Source organism: Xyrauchen texanus, chromosome 2, assembly GCF_025860055.1.
Source record: "Xyrauchen texanus isolate HMW12.3.18 chromosome 2, RBS_HiC_50CHRs, whole genome shotgun sequence".
NCBI lineage: Eukaryota > Metazoa > Chordata > Actinopteri > Cypriniformes > Catostomidae > Xyrauchen > Xyrauchen texanus.
This window is the reverse complement of record NC_068277.1, coordinates 5,794,830-5,819,054: the sequence shown is the minus strand read 5'-3', so window position 1 is coordinate 5,819,054 and position 24,225 is coordinate 5,794,830. Positions and strand designations below refer to the sequence as shown.

At 39.1% G+C, this 24,225-nt stretch overlaps 1 protein-coding gene across 1 annotated transcript; it reads right to left on the bottom strand.

Moving 5' to 3' along the window:
* Nucleotides 1-2,731: 2,731 nt before the first annotated feature.
* Nucleotides 2,732-8,867, bottom strand: LOC127619584 (mitotic spindle assembly checkpoint protein MAD2A-like). The gene is made up of 5 exons (XM_052092472.1): nt 8,720-8,867; nt 7,586-7,732; nt 5,258-5,378; nt 5,003-5,106; nt 2,732-3,022 (listed from the first exon to the last, which is right to left on the bottom strand). Exons 1-5 carry the CDS (start codon nt 8,781-8,783, stop codon nt 2,850-2,852), a joined length of 609 nt encoding a protein of 202 aa, XP_051948432.1. The 5' UTR covers nt 8,784-8,867; the 3' UTR covers nt 2,732-2,849.
* Nucleotides 8,868-24,225: the final 15,358 nt, after the last annotated feature.

Below are 24,225 nucleotides of genomic sequence, written 5' to 3'. Positions count from 1 at the left end.
TTTCTAACACTACGCTCAAAGCGCTTTACACAGTGAACGGGACTCTCCTCTACCACCACCAGTGTGCAACATCCACCTGGATGATGCAACGGCAGCCATAGTGCACCAGTACACTCATCAGCTACTGGTGAAGAAGTGAGAGGGGAGTGATAGAGCCAATTAGTGGATTTGGATTATTAGGAGGCCATGAGTGATAACAGCCAATGGGGGGGGGGGGGGATTTGGCCAGGACACCAGGGTTACACCCTTACTCTTTACAAGTAGTTTCCTGTGATTTTTAATGACCACAAAGACATAGGACCCCAGTGTAATGGCTCATCCAAAGGACAGTGCCTTTTTACAGTATAGTGGCCCCATCACGATATTGGCGCATTAGTTCGCAGGTGAGCACCCCCTGCTGGACTCCCTCATACCACTTCCAGCAGCAACCTTAGTTTCCCCAGGAGGGGGGTCTCCCACCCAGGTGCTGACCAGACTTAGCCCTGCTTAGCTTCAGTAGGCAATCAGTCTTGAGATACAGGGTGATATGGCTGGTTGTATATATTTCTGTATTCACAAGGGATGACTTTAAAATATTTTGTGATAATTAGCATAATCCCATAAATGCTGTTGATGTATTTTAACATGTATTGAATCCTGAACATCCTGTTAACTATCCTACACAAGCTCTATAAAGGGCATTGGCACTGCACTATATTCTTGTATCCTCATTTACGGAATTACTGAAATAAATGCACATATTACATTTTATTTTGCTACATTGCACTGCTAAAGCCAACATCAATGGAACCTGTTGATTAAAAGTCAATGGAAAAGATTTTTCACTGTTTGACCATTTCCATGTAACTCAGCAAACCCGGAAGAATATTCGCCAAGGGTTCCCTCTGGATTTCTTTTGGGTTTCTATAATGGGTTTTTGAACCTATGAGTAAAATAAGGTCTGTGGTAAACATTACTTGATGATACGTGGACTTTTTGTTCTACAACATATATTACACACAGTCATACCTCAAATGTGAATTTTAAAGCCGTATTGAATTACATAATAAAAAAATACACACACTACACAGCACGTACCAGCTGACTCCCATTACACTCACCCTCCTAAACCTCACTCCCATCCGGGTCATGGCACCACTGCAACTGGTCCTGCTCGACCTGTTCTGAGGGGGATTCGAACCGGAGTCTCCGGCATGGGAAGTGGGCACTCTAACGAGGAGGCTAAAGCCCCTAGCATCAGCCGCTAGTGCGCCTCTTGAGCCAAAGGAGCGAGATTTACACACTTCACAGCACGTACCAGGTGGCTCCCCTTACACTCACCCTCTAAACCTCACTTCCATCCGGGTCACGGCACCACTGTAACAGTTCCTGATTTACCTGCTCTGAGTGGGATTCGAACAGGGGTCTCTGGCATAGGAGGCATGCACTCGTCGGTCGCTAGTGCACCTCTTAAGCCAACGGAGTGGCTGGCTCCCATTACACTCACCCCCCCTAAACCTCACTCCCATCCGGGTCATGGCACCACTGTAACCATTCCTGATCGACTAGCGTCAGTTGCTAGTGCACCTCGAGGCCAGGGGAGTTGGGGAGTGAGGCCATTACACACAGACCTTATTTTACACCAAAACCCAGAGGGAAACCATACCAAATTAGACTTCCGGCCTACAAATTGACGTCACGGCTGCCTGTGAACTTATTTTAATTTACCGATATTTATCATCTATTCCACAAATGTGTGAAATTCTTTGTTAATCACATGTACACACCCACAAAGCATATACATTTTGAAGTGGAGTTGAAACAAGAAATCTATAGAAATGTTTATGTTCAAGTTGAAAATACTGTAAATGTGTTTAAAAGGACCCTTTGTTTACGTATTTCTTATTGAAACTTGACAGCCTAGGCAGGATATTTCAAAGGGCTCATTATTATTATTATAGGTTTTAATTTACTTCAAAAGACATGAACCTTGATAGTTTTCTACTTGCTATTGCTAGTCTGTGGCAGGTGGTATTAAACGGAGGGACATACTTATTCTAGAGATTTTATGTATATTTAAGCACTAAGGTATGAGATCATGGCTTAATGCTGTTTTTAGGTACAATACAGTGCAATAGTCAGAAGCTCCGGAAGTCAAAATCACATTAATTTATCCCATAGACAAATTGATTTAACAAAAAGTCTATGGAAGGTATGAACGAGGTAAACACTGTATTTTTAAGTAAATTCATTAAATGCATCCTTATGCAAGAACATATATTCCCTGACATAAACTAAATTTAGTTGGCCTCTACAGGTGCTACAAAGTCAAGTTGATGAACAGGCATTTCACAACAAACTTTTGATTTGTATTTTTTAAATACCAGCAATGCTTTATTGACCAATCAGCATCCAGAACTTGAAAAATCAATTTTAAACTAGCCATTTAATGGTTCCTCATGGTCATCCATAAATACTGTTCTCGAGATAAAAAGGTAACGCTGCTTTTCTGCCTCTTCTCACACTAATGCGGCCATCTTGTGTCTTTAAACTGCACCATCAGCAAATGAAACTCCACTTTGATGTCCATACACATCAAACAGATTAAAAGCAAATGCGCCATCCTGCTTTACATGAAACACATTTGCATCCTTTAAGTGGTCTCAAATTTTCGTAATTGGGTTGAGATGCTAGTCTCTATTATTTACACTTTTAAAATAAAAAAAAAAACTAATACAATCGTAGTAAACAAGTTTATTTTCGGTTTAGGAAATACATTTAAAATGACAACATAAGAAATGAGTTTTATATAGATATATACAAAAGACAGAAACAGTGGTAACAACACAGCCTCAGAAAACATTGAGCAATCACATGGAGTTTGTCCTCTTGTAGGCCACCATACTGTTAACCTTGTGAATGGAAGTAGTGAAGGACCGCAAACGGACCTCTTCTGATTGGTCGATGAGTTGAGGACCAGACTCCTCCCATTGCTCAGGTACCTCCAGGTCTTTGTCTGTGTAGATCAGAAGGTCGAAGGCACCTGTATTGATATAAAGTAGTGCTGATCAAATCATGTACCCAACAATCAATCATCAACATGATCAACTGGTGTCATAACGAGTACTAATATCTACACTTTCCACACTTTTTTGACCCCAAAAAGTTCGATAACCCCTCCAGTCGAGATTACTAAATAATAAGGCTGCACGATTATAACGAAAATCTGAAATCTGTTGATTATTTTCCTTGATATTGTAACTGCAATTATTCATATTGATGAATAGAACTCATTTTAAAGACTTATTTTTTGCCATATTCTTTATGTACGTTACACATCCAAAACAAAAGGTCTGTGTCCCTGAATTGCATGAAAATCATGTTATTCACATATTGAAAAAATGATGAACAGAATGTGAGCAACACAATACTAGGTTGTCGTTTCAGATTATGCTAATTGGTTCATTTAGTCCACACAATTTTTTTTTTTTTTAAATTGCGCTTTTCGAAAACGCTCTCTCAAGTAGATGCACTTAAAAATAGCGTCTTCACATTGTAGTGTGGAAGAGGAAGACGGAAGGTGTGTCTGAGTTCAGACCGAAATTTAAGTGTTAATTCATCTATTGACTTATTCGAATCTGGCATGCGCGCAAATGCGTCATTGTTTACATTAGTGCTGCACAGTAAGCGCACCTGACAACTCAGAAATATAAACACCTCGGGCATTTATATTTAGAGTAAAATAATTGTAAGTACAAAGGGCTTTAAGTAGATAAGGATTTCAAAGCCCTCGTTCACAACACGATCCCATTCATTTTCAATGAATGCACAGTGACTTCCGGTGACGTGACAGAGATCGACAATACAAGTTGAGAAAATGTCTACTTTATGCAAATAATGAGCGATATTCGCAAGTGACTACCAAAGAGAGTGAAGACAGTGGAGCGCACATCATCCGTCTGCTGTGAGGTGAAGATACTGTAGACAAATGCAGGCAAGACGGAGAAGTTAAACATTTCCGTGAGCGATTTCACTGTTCTGTGTCATTAGTCGGTAACCACATACATGAATATGGGCTATTAAAAAGATGCGTGGAAAACCTTGTGGTGTCGGCATTCTGAGTGAGTTTTTATATTGATATAAAATTGATCATGCGTTTTATTTTTCTTCCCAATTTGGAATTCCCAATGCGCTCCCAAGTCCTCGTGGTGGCGTAGTGACTTGCCTCAATCCGGGTGGAGGAGGACGAATCTCAGTTGCCTCCGCGTCTGATAGTCAATCTGCGCATCTTATCATGTGGCTTGTTGAGCGCGTTACCGTGGAGACGTAGAGCGTGTGGAGGAGTCACGCTATTCTCCGTGGCATCCACGCACAACTCACCCCACCGAGAACCACATTATAGCGACCACAAGGAGATTAAGCCAATGTGACTCTACCCACCCTAGCAACCAGGCCAATTGGTTGCTTGGGAAGCCTGACTGGTGTCACTCAGCACGCCCTGGATTCAAACTTGCGACTCCAGGTGTGGAAGTCAGTGTATTTACTTGCCGAGCTACCGAGGCCCCAAATTCATCTTGTTTAATGATATGATACATTAAGCACTGCTGCAGATTGTATAAATGCTCTCCAATGGCAAATGTTCATTTTTAGAGGCAAGAGAACTGATTCCTTGTCAGATTAGAATGATATCTTAGTTTTATCAGCAGTATCATCTGTAATCAGCATTGTCAAATGCTATTATGGCCAGTTGTGCAGTCCACCAATAACGTTAGAGGGGCGGTAGCAGTAGGAACGCTCACTAGCGACATAGAGACCAAGTGACAATGGTGGTGAACAGGGCTTAAGTATACAGGACAGATTTTGATCAATTAAATAATCTATAGTTGGAAATCCTGTTTCTGTTGTGCTTCCTCAATCGACCATTTCATACAAATCAACCCACAACAAAGACGTTTTGGTACGGTAATGTATAGTCCATGTCTGTGAATGGAAATGACTCTTGAACAGTCACAGATGTACTTACACGCAGTCTCTAACAAAGGCAAGAAGGTGACAGTGGCGGTGATCTGCCTGATGACAGAACGGATTTCCTCTTGAATGGCTTTTATGGACTTCTCCTTTGGGGCGCTGGAATAAGCATGTACAATTTTAAAATGTACATATTAAGATTGATCAGGAAAGTATATTACAATCAAATACATTTTTAAACGTTTTGTCCTTTTATAAAGTGACCGTGAATTAATCTGAGGTATGCAATTCAATCATTTCAACCACATACCCGCTCTCCTTTGCTGCCTTGTCGCACTCTATGTCAAACTGCCATCGCTCCAGCACCTCATTCGTCTCCAGGCATGTGATGACCACCACCAGCTTCTGCACCGTGCACTCAAACAACCATTCTGCAATACCCAATGTGACCAACGGCAAAGTAAAATTACACATTCACCTATAAGATATATGAAGTCAATGGGGTCCTTGCTCCAAAAATGACAAAAGGCAGCAAGTAACCCATATGACTTGAGTGGTTTAATAAATGTCTTCTGAAGCCATACATTCGATTCGGATGAGAAACATATTACATTGAACTCTTTATTAACTATAAATCTCTTGAACAGTGTAGGCTGCAAGACGGTGACTCTTTGACGCTGTACGCGGTTGCCAGGTACTCAATCCCGGTATTATTATAAAGGGTTTTTCCTGCATTGCCCATAATATGTCGATAAGTCTTGAAGATCCAGACTTTGAAACCCATTTATGTACTTGCCCTTATATTTACAGTGCAATGCCATAAGCCTAGGTAGGACCATGGATGGCTCCTAATTTCTGTGGTTTGGTGAGTGAAACTAGTCTTTCTAAATTATAGAAATAAGGTGTTAATTCAGTTTCAGTAAGTTCAGTTTGATTTCACATAGCACCTTCAAGTTAAAAACTCAAAAAGTTTAATATACGTAGATGGTGAAATAAAATTTAAGAATGGAGTGCTGGTGGTGGCGGCGTAGTGGGCTAAAGCACATAACTGGTAAGCAGAAGGTTGTTGGTTCGATCCCCACAGCCACCACCATTGTGTTCTTGAGCAAGACACTTAACTCCAGGTTGCTCCGGGGGGATTGTCCCTGTAATAAGTGCTCTGTAAGTCGCTTTGGATAAAAGCGTCTGCCAAATGCATAAATGTAAATGTAAGATACTAACTCCTGGCATGTGTCTGATTGAATGGATCAGTCACCACCAAAGACCATTTTTAACCCAGGAAAATCCCTGCATTATACTTCAATAAGACACTGTATTTTCATTTTCTTGCATTTACCATCAACCTTTAGGTGAACACGGAAAACCCCTCATCTTACGACTAAATTAATGAATATCAGAGGGTATGTTGAGAGATACAATGTGTCCTATCTTATGTAATCGACAAATCTGTTAAAGGGGTTCTGTCATGAGGAATACAATTTTTCTTGATATTTTGACATATAGGAGGACCTCCATCCATCCATCTTCAACCGCTTATCCGAAGTCGGGTCGCGGGGGCAGCCGCTCCAGCAGGGGGGCCCCAAACTTCCCTATCCCAAGCCACATTAACCAGCTCTGACTGGGGGACCCAGAGGCGTTCCCACGCCAGTGTGGAGATGTAATCTCTCCACCTAGTCCTGGGTCTTCCCCGAGGCCTCCTCCCAGCTGGACTATAGGTCTTTTTACTATAAAAACTTTAACACGCACACACACACACTTTTTTTTTTTTAAACCCGACTGGACCCAAATGTAAAAGGCAGTGACGTTTGCACAGCCTGGCCGCACCAGTATCCAGGAGGGTTTGGTCATCTACGCACAGAAGTACGGATTGACAGAACAGTAATGTAGGATAATATGATGCATGTGTATTTGTTTTAAATAAAATATTGTTTAAACGCCCGAAACGAATAATGGAAAGTTGGCATATTTTTAAAGAATTCAGGTCTTCTTGTGTACGTTCGGTAAAAGCACCTTTGTTTAAAATTGCCAGAGGCTACTTATACGTCCGAGTCACTCGTCAAATTTTTGGTCCTGAACCCACGCAGGTCTCGGGTCGGACCTCGAAGTTTGGATCTAATTGGACCCGTGAAGACCTCATACACACACACGCCAAGTGTCAATCTTGTGCCCAGTCTATTCTCTGCAATGTGTTGCCACAACGTTACTTTTTAAAGTATTATCGCAAGCTCTTGCAATATGCATATCGCGATACATTTTCGATGTTTCGATAAATGCAATATGTCGTGGTGCCCTACAACACTGTGTAGGGTTTTTGTACAGTGCTTGGAGCGTGCATCAAGCACGAGGAAGTGTGTGAACGAGCTTCTCTCGTGAACGCACCATGGAGACTGCAGATGTTAAGATTTATAGTGAATAAGGACTTAAATTTTGGTCTGTTTCTCACCCAAAATGATCACATCGCTTCAGCAGACATGGATTAAATCACTTGAGTTGTATGGATTGCTTTATGCTGCCTTTACGGACATTGTACGGACAAACAACATACATCATTCAAAATATTTTCTTTTGTATTCTGCAGAGTTTGAGGCTGCGTAAATGATGTTTTTATGAATCTGTAAAGACGGTCTTTGTAATGAACCTTTGAGTTGTGAGATAACATTGGTGAGGTAGTTCTTCAGCTTGGTGTCCGTGGTCAGCTGAAGGCTCATGTCATACTGTGTGACTCTGGTGAAGGTCTCTGCTGGGTAGATTCCTCGCTGGTACAAGATGCTGTTGATACCAAATGCTACCAGAGGACAAACAAACACATTAATAAATACCCATTTATTAACTGGAACCAAGAAATCAATCACAGCGCTTAAATACAAAAAATTAAATAACACTATTACTAATGCACTGAATAACGTTCAATCAACGTTTTGTCAGACCTAGTCTTTTTCAAACAAATCTTTGCACCTCACGACGTGATTCCGACTCAAGTCACGATTCGACTTCAGAATGATTTGACTCATTGCGTCTCAATTTTACAACAACGGTGTAACCGCAAAAATATTTTTCAAAGAACATTACCATTTTCAATGTAGTGCATTTCTGAGTCATTAAATTACTTTTTCATTGAAAAAGGTAAAGTAAGGGATTACTCTTAATATCAGTAATTTAATTAGTTACTTCTGATGTAATTGCATTAAATACCATATAGACTATAGAACAATTCAATATAAAGCAATAGTGGATTTAAAATCTACATTTTACATCTAATGTTAAAATATATGTTTTCTAATTTAGCGCTGCCCCTTTAAATTCTTTGGCCGGTTCATGAATAATTTATTTGAATGAATTAAAGAACAGTTTCATGTTCTTCCGGTGGAGGTTGATCAGGGTTTTAGAAAGTAATTATTAGTAACGCACTTTTCAGACAGAGTAATTAGCACAGTAATCGAATTACACTGTAGAAGATGTAATTAATTACTTTTTTTTTTTTTTTTACAGTAACTTACCCAAAACTACCACTTTTTTTTTTTAATATGCCGTTTATGATCTGTGTGATTCGTTGAGGAATCGTTTGCGAAAGCATCGAATCTTTTTTTCACAAACCTAATAAACAGGCTGTATTAGAGCAAACTAGCACTGAATGTGCATCTGATAAACGCCTCATCAATCTGAATATTTTAATACACCGAATCAAAGAGAGAACATTTGTCAAAATGACATTTACTTTATTCAAAAACATACAAAAACATTCAACGACTCCTGGACGCATTTTATTACTTACAGAAGAATTCAGCAACAAGCTCCGCACTTCCTTTCAGTGTGATCCCTTTCAGCGTCTTCGACATCTTTAATGTAGTTTAATTTGGGTCAGTTTATGCCTGAACAATGTTTCGCCTCTTCTTGCTTCTCTCGACCGCCGATCAGTTTGAATTCAGACGCTGCGTCTGACGTAAGAGCCTACGTCATTACGACAACACGGAACTGCCTGGTTTCTTCTTCTTCATCATGTGAGGTTTTATGGCGGTTGGCAAGCCAGCTTCCGGTGCATTACCGCCACCGACCAGACTGGAGTGTGAAGCATCAATGGAAAGGTAAATAAATTCTCCAGTCTAACCCTGCTGTTATTTTAAGATATCTTAACCCACGTGCGGCAATAAAACAAAGTTCCTTCGAGGACAAAAATGTCCAAATGTCAAAAATGTATGTTTACCACAGTCTGAGGTATGTCAACGATTAGCAACAACATTGATTTTGATGCATTATTATTTTTTGTGGTGTCAGATTAAAAAAACGAACATCAGTCCTGATCATAACTACCAAATATTTGTTAATTTTAAGGATTTTAACCCTTTAAATGTCAGTTTGTTTACATAATGCCACTGTTGTTTTTCACACGCACAAATTTCGCAATACATCCATCCATCCATCCATCTTCAACCGCTTATCCGAAGTCGGGTCGCAGGGGCAGCTGCTCCAGCAGGGGGCCCCAAACTTCCCTATCCTGAGCCACATTAACCAGCTCTGACTGGGGGACCCCGAGGCGTTCCCAGGTCAGTGTGGAGATGTAATCTCTCCACCTAATGCTGGGTCTTCCCCGAGGCCTCCTCCCAGCTGGACGTGGCTGAAACACCTCCCTAGGGAGGCGGCCAGGGGGCATCCTTACCAGATGCCCAAATCACCTCAACTGACTCCTTTCGACGCAAAGGAGCAGCGGCTCTACTCCGAGCTCCTCACGAATGACTGAGCTCCTCACCCTATCTCTAAGGGAGAAGCCCGCCACCCTTCTGAGGGAGCCCATTTCGGCCGCTTGTACTCGCGACCTAGTTCTTTCGGTCATGACCCAGCCTCCATGACCATAGGTGAGGGTAGGAACAAAAATTGACCGGTAGATCGAGAGCTTTGCCTTCCGGCTCAGCTCTCTTTTTGTGACAACGGTGCGATGGAGCGAGTGCAATACCGCCCCCGCTGCCCCGATTCTCTGGCCAACCTCCCGCTCCATTGTCCCCTCACTCATGAACAAGACCCCGAGGTACTTGAACTCCTTCACTTGGGGCAATACCTCCTTCCCTACCTGGAGTACCCACTCCATCAGTTTCCTGCTGAGAACTTTCGCAATACACACATATAAAATACACTCTGATATACATACCAACACATCCATACAATTTTAGCTGCATCATTTATTCAGTTGTCCTGCAGTGCTCTATAATACAGCAAACAGACAATGGGGGAAAGGATATATTTGCATAGGCTAAACATGCGAAAAATGGCGCCATCTGGTGGAAAATAGCCGGAATGAAAGCATAATATCGTAGAATTCAGGCTGTGCAATGCTGAAATATGTCTCCGATCATCTGCCACACAGCACGTTATCTGGCTGTTTTCTTATTGCAGGATCCCCTCCATACAGATATGCAGCTAGCATACATCCTAGCATAAATAGTCAGTACTATGGATTTATCCATGCTAAGTTTTTAGTCATTTATGCAAGGAAATTAAATTAGTAGGAGTACATGCTCCTCAAATGCTCTTTCTACATGTTTTCATATTGCAGGACTTTATTTTGGTCCAAGATTCAATGGTTTTTACGAGCACATCTGTTCTGTTCAGGCGATAAGGAGTGAAGGGCGTTAAGTCATTTAAACGTTTTCTTCTTGGCCATATCTGTTTATTAAAAAAAAAAAGAAGAAGAAACAATCTTGGTTCCAGTGAGGCACTTCCAATGGAAGTGAATGTGGGCCAGTCCATAAATGGTAAAATACTCACTGCTTCAAAAGCCACAAGACACACTGGCACACTTGATCACGCTAAAATCGTGTTAACATGTATAATGTTTACTTTTGTGGCTTTTAAAACAGTAGGTATGTGAATGTTTATGGACTTGCACCTTTAACTTCTATTGCAAGTGCCTCACAGTAACTGTGACGAGTCAACATTATTTACTATGGTAACCAATTAAAGTGCTGTTGATTGAGCTTACCTTTACCTGTCTAACCCGGAACCCACCTTAACTCAGGTTAATATATGGATCTTGTTTGTTCTAGCCAATAATAGTGATGCATTACGAACCGTTAAAATTGTGCTTTGGTAAGTCATAATTATGAGATAAAGGTCATACTCTTAATGTGAAATTCATAATTATGAGACTTTTAATGTGAAATTCATAATTATGAGATAAAAAATACAGTATATATAATTATGAGATCATTCTGACTTTTTAATCTCAATTTTGACTTTTTATCTCAAATTATGAATTTTATTTAATAATTTTGACTTTATCTCATAGTTTTGACTTTATCTTAAAATTATGAATTTTATATAGTAATTTTGACTTTATCTCATAATTTTGACTTTATCTCACGAGAGTGGTGGTGGCGTAGTGGCTAAAGCACAGGGCTGTTATTAATCAGAAGGTCACTGGTTCGATCCCCACAGCCACCACCATTGTGTCCTTGAACAAGGCACTTAACTCCAGGTTGCTCCGGGGATTGTCCCTGTAATAATTGCACTGTAAGTCACTTTGGATAAAAGCATCTGCCAAATGCATAAATGTAAATGTAAATCTTAAAATTATGAATTTTATTTAAAAATTATGACTATCTCATAGTTTTGAAATATGGCAATATGTAATATGAGCAGTGTATTAACAACATGTACATACTGTATATGTGCAATGTAGTAGCAGTGACATTTGAAATAGTAGCAGAATAATGTAGATATATGCAGTGTATTAGCAGAATATATAGTAAGAAAACAGTAAACAGTAAATATGGATAATCTGTATCTCATAGTTTTGACTTTATCTCATAATTTTGACTTATCTTAAAATTATGACTTTTATTTCAAAATTATGACTTTTATTTCAAAGTTTTGACTTTATCTCATAATTTTGACTTTATCTTAAAATTATGACTTTTATTTCAAAATTTTGACTTTTATTTCAAAATTTTGACTTTATCTCATAATTTTGACTTTATCTCATAATTTTGACTTTATCTTAAAATTATGACTTTTATTTCAAAATATTGACATTATCTCATAATTTTGACTTTATCTCATAATGTTGACTTTATCTCATAGTTTTTACTTTATCTCATAATTTTGACTTTATCTTAAAATTATGACTTTTATTTCAAAATTTTGACTTTATCTCATAATTTTGACTTTATCTTAAAATTATGACTTTTATTTCAAAATTTTGACTTTATCTCATAATTTTGACTTTATCTCATAATTTTGACTTTATCTTAAAATTATGACTTTTATTTCAAAATTTTGACTTTATCTCATAATTTTGACTTTATCTTAAAATTATGACTTTTATTTCAAAATTTTGACTTTATCTCATAATTTTGACTTTATCTCATAATGTTGACTTTATCTCATAGTTTTGACTTTATCTCATTATTATTATTATTATTTATTATTGCCTTTATTGTCATTGCCTATAACAACGAAATTTAAATTGCCCTTCCCATGGTGGTAACACATAATATGACAAAACGACATCAATACATAAATACATTATAAGAAAGAACAGATAAAATGAAAAAAAAATAGCTAAAATATAGTCATTAAAAATGCAGAGCAGTCTAAATGCTCATGAGTTCAGGTATTTTATAGCATTTGGATAAAAACTGTTCAAAAGTCTAGAGGTGCGACCCCGGAAGGATCTGTAGCGCCTTCCAGATGGCAGCAAAATAAAGAGGCCGTGACCTGGATGGGAACAGTCCTGAATTATATTTTTTGCCCGTTGCATGCATCTGGTGTGATATATGTCCACGAGTGAGGGGAGCTGTGTGTGAATAATATTTTGTGCTGATTTCCTAACTCTGTCCAGCGCTTTTTTATCAGCAGCGGTGCAGCTACTAAACCACACCAGAATATCGTGTGAGATAATACTTTGGACAGAACAGTTGTAAAAGGATAAAAGCAATTTCTGGGAGAGGTTAATTTTATTGAGTGACCTCATAATTTTGACTTTATCTTAAAATTATGACTTTTATTCCAAAATTTGACTTTATCTCATAATTTTGACTTTATCTCATAATTTTGACTTTATCTTAAAATTATGAGTCAACATTATTTACTATGGTAACCAATTAAAGTGCTGTTGATTGAGCTTACCTTTACCTGTCTAACCCGGAACCCACCTTAACTCAGGTTAATATATGGATCTTGTTTGTTCTAGCCAATAATAGTGATGCATTACTGAACCGTTAAAATTGTGCTTTGGTAAGTCATAATTATGAGATAAAGGTCATACTCTTAATGTGAAATTCATAATTATGAGACTTTTAATGTGAAATTCATAATTATGAGATAAAAAATACAGTATATATAATTATGAGATCATTCTGACTTTTTAATCTCAATTTTGACTTTTTATCTCAAATTATGAATTTTATTTAATAATTTTGACTTTATCTCATAGTTTTGACTTTATCTTAAAATTATGAATTTTATATAGTAATTTTGACTTTATCTCATAATTTTGACTTTATCTCACGAGAGTGGTGGTGGCGTAGTGGCTAAAGCACAGGGCTGTTATTAATCAGAAGGTCACTGGTTCGATCCCCACAGCCACCACCATTGTGTCCTTGAACAAGGCACTTAACTCCAGGTTGCTCCGGGGATTGTCCCTGTAATAATTGCAGCATCTGCCAAATGCATAAATGTAAATGTAAATCTTAAAATTATGAATTTTATTTAAAAATTATGACTATCTCATAGTTTTGAAATATGGCAATATGTAATATGAGCAGTGTATTACAACATGTACATACTGTATATGTGCAGTGTAGTAGCAGTGACATTTGAAATAGTAGCAGAATAATGTAGATATATGCAGTGTATTAGCAGAATATATAGTAAGAAAACAGTAAACAGTAAATATGGATAATCTGTATCTCATAGTTTTGACTTTATCTCATAATTTTGACTATCTTAAAATTATGACTTTTATTTCAAAATTATGACTTTTATTTCAAAGTTTTGACTTTATCTCATAATTTTGACTTTATCTTAAAATTATGACTTTTATTTCAAAATTTTGACTTTTATTTCAAAATTTTGACTTTATCTCATAATTTTGACTTTATCTCATAATTTTGACTTTATCTTAAAATTATGACTTTTATTTCAAAATATTGACATTATCTCATAATTTTGACTTTATCTCATAATTTTGACTTTATCTCATAATGTTGACTTTATCTCATAGTTTTTACTTTATCTCATAATTTTGACTTTATCTTAAAATTATGACTTTTATTTCAAAATTTTGACTTTATCTCATAATTTTGACTTTATCTTAAAATTATGACTTTTATTTCAAAATTTTGACTTTATCTCATAATTTTGACTTTATCTCATAATTTTGACTTTATCTTAAAATTATGACTTTTATTTCAAAATTTTGACTTTATCTCATAATTTTGACTTTATCTTAAAATTATGACTTTTATTTCAAAATTTTGACTTTATCTCATAATTTTGACTTTATCTTAAAATTATGACTTTTATTTCAAAATTTTGACTTTATCTCATAATTTTGACTTTATCTCATAATGTTGACTTTATCTCATAGTTTTGACTTTATCTCATTATTATTATTATTATTTATTATTGCCTTTATTGTCATTGCCTATAACAACGAAATTTAAATTGCCCTTCCCATGGTGGTAACACATAATATGACAAAACGACATCAATACATAAATACATTATAAGAAAGAACAGATAAAATGAAAAAAAATAGCTAAAATATAGTCATTAAAAATGCAGAGCAGTCTAAATGCTCATGAGTTCAGGTATTTTATAGCATTTGGATAAAAACTGTTCAAAAGTCTAGAGGTGCGACCCGGAAGGATCTGTAGCGCCTTCCAGATGGCAGCAAAATAAAGAGGCCGTGACCTGGATGGGAACAGTCCTGAATTATATTTTTGCCCGTTGCATGCATCTGGTGTGATATATGTCCACGAGTGAGGGAGCTGTGTGTGAATAATATTTTGTGCTGATTTCCTAACTCTGTCCAGCGCTTTTTATCAGCAGCGGTGCAGCTACTAAACCACACCAGAATATCGTGTGAGATAATACTTTGGACAGAACAGTTGTAAAAGGATAAAAGCAATTTCTGGGAGAGGTTAATTTTATTGAGTGACCTCATAATTTTGACTTTATCTTAAAATTATGACTTTTATTCCAAAATTTGACTTTATCTCATAATTTTGACTTTATCTCATAATTTTGACTTTATCTTAAAATTATGACTTTTATTTCAAAAATTTGACTTTATCTCATAATTTTGACTTTATCTTAAAATTATGACTTTTATTTCAAAATTTTGACTTTATCTCATAATTTTGACTTTATCTCATAATGTTGACTTTATCTCATAGTTTTTACTTTATCTCATAATTTTGACTTTTTGTATCATAAAATATGATTTTGGTAAATAATAACTTTGATTTACCAAAGCACATTTGTTATGTGGTGGAAATGGCAACATCCAGTCCAGCATACTTCAGTTTTAAACGATCCTCTAGGCCTATATTACGTTTTTATCTTCAGTTCTGCAACTGCTTCGCTGTCTGGAAGGCTGAGCCAGCAGCATGTTATGAAGACACAACAGGGTCTCTGTGTGTTGCAGGGGGAGGGTGGAGAGGGTGCTGGCTGGAGTGGAGAAAATGGATTTCTCCCTCGGGGGACTCACTCTATCTGAAGACAGTCAGAAACTGGAGCTGCATGTGTCCACTGAGACTCCAGTGTCCACATGGGATGCAAAGGGAGTAATGGTACTCAGGTGATCCATACGTTAGGGTTTTCCGGTCACTGAGGATCTGAGGGTATTCTGGTGTGCTACTAGGGTTGAGTTTCTGTGTTGTATAAAGTGTTTCAGTTGTGAACAGATGTGGTGGGTAGTTTAAGTCATTGTTGGTGACCTCTTATGCATAAGAGTTATTGGGATCAGGGTGAGATGGCATTTTGTTGCCAGCTGCTGGCTAAAATCCTCAATGCCACAGGGAAAAATTAAAGATCATTTATAACAAGCATTAAGGGTAAATTCATGAACAGTTAAGAAATTTGACTAATGAGGAGAACGGCTGCATTTTGCCAAAGGTGTGTATTTTGGGGGGAATTGATAATTCAGGCTCCTATAATAACACTGTGTACACAAAATAGTTACACTTGGGACCTTCAGGACAAAAATGTCCCCATTGAAACCCAATAAAACTGCAATATTTGATCCCAGTGCCATTAAAGCATTAAATCATGAATTCTATGATATTATGCTTTTCATTATGGAGCCTTGACTTCAAAATTTACATTTTAATATTTTCCACCAGGTGGCGCCATTGTTCTCATGTTTAGCCTATGGAGCAAATACAAGCTTTTTACCTATTTTCTGTTTGCTGCATTATAGAGCACTAAATGATACAGCTAACATTGTGTGGGTGTGTTGGTATGGATATCAGAGTGTGTGTGTGTGTGTGGGTTTAGGGGACACAACCCCTAAACCCAACACAGCTCCTAAACCCAACACAACCCCTAAACCCAACACAGCTCCTAAACCCAACACAACCCCTAAACCCAACACAACCCCTAAACCCAACACATCCCCTAAATGGGTTTAGGAGCTGTGTTGGGTTTAGGAGCTGTGTTAGGTTTAGGGGTTGTGTTGGGTTTAGGGGATGTGTTGGGTTAGGAGCTGTGTTAGGTTTAGGGGTTGTGTTGGGTTTAGGGGTTGTGTTGGGTTTAGGGGTTGTGTTGGGTTAGGAGCTGTGTTGGTTTAGGGGATGTGTTGGGTTTAGGAGCTGTGTTGGGTTTAGGGGATGTGTTGGGTTTAGGGGTTGTGTTGGGTTTAGGGGCTGTGTTGGGTTTAGGGGTTGTGTTGGGTTTAGGGGTTGTGTTGGGTTTAGGAGCTGTGTTGGGTTTAGGAGCTGTGTTGGGTTTAGGAGCTGTGTTGGGTTTAGGAGCTGTGTTAGGTTTAGGGGTTGTGTTGGGTTTAGGGGATGTGTTGGGTTTAGGGGTTGTGTTGGGTTTAGGAGCTGTGTTGGGTTTAGGAGCTGTGTTAGGTTTAGGGGTTGTGTTGGGTTTAGGGGTTGTGTTGGGTTTAGGAGCTGTGTTGGGTTTAGGAGCTGTGTTAGGTTTAGGGGTTGTGTTGGGGTTAGGAGCTGTGTTGGTTTAGGGGATGTGTTGGGTTTAGGAGCTGTGTTGGGTTTAGGGGATGTGTTGGGTTTAGGGGTTGTGTTGGGTTTAGGAGCTGTGTTGGGTTTAGGGGTTGTGTTGGGTTTAGGGAATGTGTTGGGTTTAGGGGTTGTGTTGGGTTTAGGGGTTGTGTTGGGTTTAGGAGCTGTGTTGGGTTTAGGAGCTGTGTTAGGTTTAGGGGTTGTGTTGGGTTTAGGGGATGTGTTGGGTTAGGAGCTGTGTTGGTTTAGGGGATGTGTTGAGTTTAGGAGCTGTGTTGGGTTTAGGGGATGTGTTGGGTTTAGGAGCTGTGTTGGGTTTAGGAGCTGTGTTGGGTTTAGGAGCTGTGTTGGGTTTAGGGGATGTGTTGGGTTTAGGGGTTGTGTTGGGTTTAGGGGTTGTGTTGGGTTTAGGAGCTGTGTTGGGTTTAGGAGCTGTGTTGGGTTTAGGAGCTGTGTTGGGTTTAGGAGCTGTGTTGGGTTTAGGGGATGTGTTGGGTTTAGGGGTTGTGTTGGGTTTAGGGGTTGTGTTGGGTTTAGGAGCTGTGTTGGGTTTAGGGGTTGTGTTGGGTTTAGGGAATGTGTTGGGTTTAGGGGTTGTGTTGGGTTTAGGGGTTGTGTTGGGTTTAGGGGATGTGTTGGGTTTAGGGGTTGTGTTGGGTTTAGGAGCTGTGTTGGGTTTAGGAGCTGTGTTGGGTTTAGGGGTTGTGTTGGGTTTAGGGGCTGTGTTGGGTTTAGGGGCTGTGTTGGGTTTAGGAGCTGTGTTGGGTTTAGGGGTTGTGTTGGGTTTAGGGGTTGTGTTGGGTTTAGGAGCTGTGTTGGGTTTAGGGGCTGTGTTAGGTTTAGGAGCTGTGTTGGGTTTAGGGGTTGTGTTGGGTTTAGGGGATGTGTTGGGTCTAGGGGTTGTGTTGGGTTTAGGGGCTGTGTTGGGTTTAGGGGCTGTGTTGGGTTTAGAGCTTGTGTTGGGTTTAGGGGTTGTGTTGGGTTAGGAGCTGTGTTGGTTTAGGGGATGTGTTGGGTTTAGGAGCTGTGTTGGGTTTAGGGGATGTGTTGGGTTTAGGGGTTGTGTTGGGTTTAGGAGCTGTGTTGGGTTTAGGGGTTGTGTTGGGTTTAGGGAATGTGTTGGGTTAGGGGTTGTGTTGGATTTAGGGGTTGTGTTGGGTTTAGGGGATGTGTTGGGTTTAGGGGTTGTGTTGGGTTTAGGAGCTGTGTTGGGTTTAGGGGTTGTGTTGGGTTTAGGGGCTGTGTTGGGTTTAGGAGCTGTGTTGGGTTTAGGGGCTGTGTTGGGTTTAGGGGCTGTGTTGGGTTTAGGAGCTGTGTTGGGGTTAGGGGCTGTGTTGGGGTTAGGGGCTGTGTTGTGTTTAGGGGCTGTGTTGTGTTTAGGAGCTGTGTTGGGTTTAGGGGTTGTGTTGGGTTTAGGGGTTGTGTTGGGTTTAGGGGATGTGTTGGGTTTAGGGGTTGTGTTGGGTTTAGGGGTTGTGTTGGGTTTAGGAGCTGTGTTGGGTTTAGGGGCTGTGTTGGGTTTAGGGGTTGTGTTGGGTTTAGGGGCTGTGTTGGGTTTAGGGGCTGTGTTGGGTTTAGGAGCTGTGTTGGGTTTAGGAGCTGTGTTGGGTTTATGGGCTGTGTTGGGTTTAGGGGCTGTGTTGGGTTTAGGGGATGTGTTAGGTTTAGGGGATGTGTTTGGTTTAGGGGCTGTGTTGGGTTTAGGAGCTGTGTTGGGTTTAGGGGCTGTGTTGGGTTTAGGGGATGTGTTAGGTTTAGGAGCTGTGTTGGGTTTAGGGGCTGTTTTGGGTTTAGGGGATGTGTTAGGTTTAGGAGCTGTGTTGGGTTTAGGGGCTGTGTTGGGTTTAGGGGATGTGTTGGGTTTAGGGGCTGTGTTGGGTTTAGGAGCTGTGTTGGGTTTAGGGGATGTGTTAGGTTTAGGGGCTGTGTTGGGTTTAGGGGCTGTGTTGGGTTTAGGAGCTGTGTTGGGTTTAGGGGCTGTGTTGGGTTTAGGAGCTGTGTTGGGTTTAGGAGCTGTGTTGGGTTTAGAGGTTGTGTTGGGTTTAGGAGCTGTGTTGGGTTTAGGGGTTGTGTTGGGTTTAGGGGTTGTGTTGGGTTTAGGAGCTGTGTTAGGTTTAGGGGTTGTGTTGGGTTTAGGGGTTGTGTTGGGTTTAGGGGTTGTGTTGGGTTTAGGGGTTGTGTTGGGTTTAGGGGTTGTGTTGGGTTTAGGAGCTGTGTTGGGTTTAGGGGCTGTGTTAGATTTAGGAGCTGTGTTGGGTTTAGGGGATAGAATCCATAGTTTGTACAGTATAAAAATCATTATGTCTATGGAAAGTCGTCATAATGATAGGTAGACCAACGTGTGTGTGTGTGTGTGTGTGTGTGTGTGTGTGTGTGTGTGTGTGAGCGTGTATTTATCACTTTGTGGGGACCAAATGTCCCCATAAGGATAGTAAAACCTGAAATTTTTGTCAACATTTTGTCGGTCCCCATGAGGAAAACAGCTTATAAATCATACTAAATTATGTTTTTTGAAAATGTAAAAATGCAGAACGTTTTCTGTGAGGGTTAGGTTTAGGGGTAGGGTTAGGTTTAGGGGATAGAATATATAGTTTGTACAGTATAAAAACCATTATGTCTATGGAAAGTCCCCATAAAACATTGAAACCAAACAAGTGTGTGTGTGTGTGTGTGTGTGTGTGTGTGTGTGTGTGTGTGTGTGTGAAAATCAACTGTGACATTATATAAACAAACTGGCATTTAAAGGGTTAAAATCCTGAACATTAATGAATATTTGGTAGTTATGATCAGGACTGATGTTTGTTACTCATTGAAAATGGAAAATAATATGAATATGTATTATTATGCATTATCACTTATTTTGTTATTTAATTTTTTGTTTGTTTATCTGTGTATTTTATTTGTGTATATCGGCCTGAACGGCACTCGTCTAACCTCAAAAGACAGCCATAAAGGTTCCATCAAGGAGCCGCATGCCTTTCAGTAAAAATATGATGATAAAAGCATTTTTAAGGTTTATCCAGTCCAGACTTGTTTGACACGCAGCACAGGTCTGGTGCAGGTAAATGTCTGTGACAGTCCGTTACAAGATTCAATGACATCACAATAAGTGACTGTTACATTTTATGTCTTTGCATTTGGTTTAATAATCCTTCTGCTCTGGTACATATCACTTGTTTTGCCTCCAACATCTATACATTTCAGCAACCAATGTCCAGATATTCTTAAATAAGATTAGAAAACATTGAAAAGCTTAATTATAAAAACACTTGCTCAATATTTGCTATTAACCTTAAGTAATACTTGTGAAAGCCATAAACATTTTATGAGCTCTAAATGTTTGCTCTTACCCCTGACGGTGTGAATATGGCCTCTAATTTGTGCTGTTTCCCCCTTTGCTTCGTGATGGGTCCGCAGGGAGTGTTATTATCCCAGGAAACATTCAGGAAATGAGTCACTTCACAAATGGTTTAATTATGGAGGATTTTTTTTTCCAGAAATTCAGTTATGCAGTGGTCTTTGGGAATGTACGGACATTTTTCCAGGTAAACAACTGAATGTAACGCAGAGAAGAAAGAATGCCGCATGAGGCGTCTTATTTTACTGCTAAGTCATGTGGTTTAGTATAATGAGCCCATTGAGGTTCCTCCTATACTTTCAATGTGATGCCAGGATTAAATAGATTCTTTGCTGAGGATGCATTAGCTTTGATGAGTCATGCAGAAGTGGGAAACAGAGGATCCTATCTAAACATGTTCACTGTTTATGTATTGAAATAAAAAGCAAGGGGGAATTATACATTGTGACACCTAAATACTTGACAAAAGGAAAAGATAATAAGTTCTTTGGCAATACAATGGAACTTCAAAGGTAATGCAATACATGACACAGCTGCCAAGACACAGTCCGGGAGGTATGACTGTCTGGAACCGTAAAATGCAGGAAATAACTGGCATAAAGCTTAAAGGGAGGGTTCACCCAAAAATGAAAATTCTCTCATCATTTACTCACCCTCATGCCATCCCGGATGTGTATGACTTTCTTTCCTGTGCTGGATACAAACTAAGGTTTTAGAAGATACAATGCAAGTGAATGATGAAGAACGTTGAAGGTTCATAAAGGGAGCATAAAATGAACCCATACGACTCCAGTGGTTTAATCCATGTCTTCAGAAGAGATATGATAGGTGTGGGTGAGAAACAGATCAATATTTAAGTCCTTTTTTTACTATCAATCTCCACTTTCACTTTTACTTTAACATTTGTCTTTTGTTTTGAGCGATTCACATTGTAGCTCTGTAGGTTCATGCAATGCAAATGAATGGTGGCCAGAACTTTGAAGCTCCAAAAAGCACATAAATGTAGCATAAAAGTAATCCATACGACTCCAGTGGTTTAATCCAAGTTTTCAGAAGTGATATGATAGGTGTGGGTGAGAAACAGATCAATATTTAAGTCCTTTTTTACTATCAATTCTCCTCCCTGTCCAGTAGGAGGCGATAAGCATGAAGAATGACAAAAAAAGGGGACCGAATATTAAAGTGAAAGAGAAAGTGTAGATTTATAATTAAAAAAGGACTTAAATATTGATCGGTTTCTTACACCTATCATATCACTTCTGAGGACATGGATTAAACCACTGGAGTTTACGTTTATGCTAACTTTATGAACCTTCAATGTTCTGGTCACCATTCACTTGCACTGTATGGATCTACAGAGCTGAAATATTCGTCTAAAAATCTTCATTTGTGTTCAGCAGAGGAAAGAAAGTCACACATATATGGGATGGCATGATGGCGAGTAAATGATTGGAGAATTTTCATTTTTGGGTGTACTGTCCCTTTAAAAATCAAGGGGAATATGAAATCAACACAAGTTGTATGTCTGTGCTTTTTTTTGTTTTTATCTTATTGCCTTAGAAGCTCAGCCAGTCTAGTTTAAAATATGGTGTGCGGCACATACCGGCCCATGACCAGCAGGGGGCCCTCAAGGGAGGGCTTTAATTTTGGCACGGGATTACGAGTATAAATTTTCAATTCAAGGAATTCCACTCACACGAGTTTGTATTTCTATGTGTAATTATCACTTGACCCTATGGTATATGACGTGTCCATTCACTGTGACTGTATCTTGCCTTCTTTACACAGAAATGAGACAGTTGGATCTCTTTTGGGTTGAAGTTCTCAACATTTGGGGCTTAATGCCAGTGGCGTCAGTTACTAATCTAGAGAAACCTTCAATTACTTTGTGACTGAGTATAAGAAATAGCATCCTAGTGTTAATACCTTATCTTATTACCCTTAAGCTGTCTGAGCAGATGTAAATGTTACGCTTTAAATCCAGCATTTGATACAGGGAGAGAGGTAATTAACCATGACATGGCCAAACACTCACACCAGATCATGTTCGAAAATGAATCAGAGGCAAATAATGTTCACCAAATACAATTCAGTTATGAACACTAGTGAAATGACCATCCCTGTCCAAACCTAATTAAGTCCCAGACAGATGTTCACTCATTTTATGCAAGCAAACCTTGCAGGAAAATAAATGCCTACACCAGCTCTGGTCTTAACTGGTCTCTCGGCCAGGCGGGTCTTTTGGCTGGTTTTATAGGTTGGATATGCTTAAATCAGGTTAGACCATCAAACTATCTTAAAAATGTGTCCATGAGACCAATACAAAGTGTTGTGCACCACTAAAACAGCCAAATATCATCATCTGATGAGATGAACTAACTTTTAGAACTCCTAAAGAATCTGAATCTAATAGTCTTATTGAAGCGATTTAAGATAAGCAAAACTCTTAAATATAGCCAATCTATTAAAATAGCTTGTAGCATGAGGTGTTTTCCTCTTCTAAATGTGCGTTTAATCCTCATATAAGGGCTGAAGCAGAACCCCAGATCTCTTGCGTCTCGAAAAGAAAGGGAGCGGTGGGAAGTCCCATTCATTTGAGCGAATCGTTCGTTTTAATGAACTGGTTCAAACGAATCGATTCTCAAATCCTTTTGAATCATGAAGTCAACGCGCGGAATTTAGCGTGTAGCATATTGCTTTGTAGATACATTTGATTAGCTATTGCTGTCCATCACTGTTTTATTGACCATAATTATTTTGACCATGGGCTGTGACCACTCAAAAAATAATTTGACTTATTTATTTTTAATTTATGCATTTAAATTTCATAACACAATTCCATCAAATTGAATTGTGTAATGATTAACTAAATTTAATTAATATTTAAATATTTCGTTTGTAATTAAAATGGTATTAAATGTATTTATTTTAGATAGACTCTAGAGTGTAGATAGACTTCGGGGGGAAACGTGTCCCTCCTAATATTCAGAAAGATCGTCAAAAGTTCGAAAGATGTGTGTTTTGTCTGTAAACTTTTACATTCAATACTCCAATCCTGAATATATGGTACAATTGTGATTTGTTTTTACTTCCAAGGTTCCTTACAGCGAGTAAAGACGCTGACTATCACACCTGGAGTCGCCAGTTTGAATCCAGGGTGTGCTGAGTGACTCCAGTCAGGTCTCCTTAGGAACCAAATTGGCCCGGTTGCTAGGGAGGGTAGAGTCGCATGGGGTAACCTCCTCGTGGTTGCTATAATGTGGTTCTCGATCTCGGTGGGGCACGTGGTGAGTTGTGCGTGGATGCCGCAGAGATTAGCGTGAAACCTCCACTCTCGCTAGGTCTCCGCGGAAACGCGCTCAACATACCACGTGATAAGACGCATGGATTGACGTCTCAGACGCGGAGGCAACTGAGATTCATCCTCCACCACCCGGATTGAGGCGAGTCACTACGCCACAACCAGGACTTAGAGCGCATTGGGAAGTGGGTGTGCCAAATTTCAATTTCATAACAAAATTCCATTAAAATCTATTATTTTATTTAAAAAAAAGAAAAAAAATGTTTTATCCCCTTTTCTCCAATTTTGGAATGCCCAATTCCCACTACTTAGTAGGTTCTCGTGGTGGTGCGGTTACTCATCTCAATCCGGGTGATGGAGGACAAGTCTCAGTTTCCTCCGCCTCTGAGATGTCAATTTGCGCATCTTATCACGTGACTCGGTGTGCATGACACCGC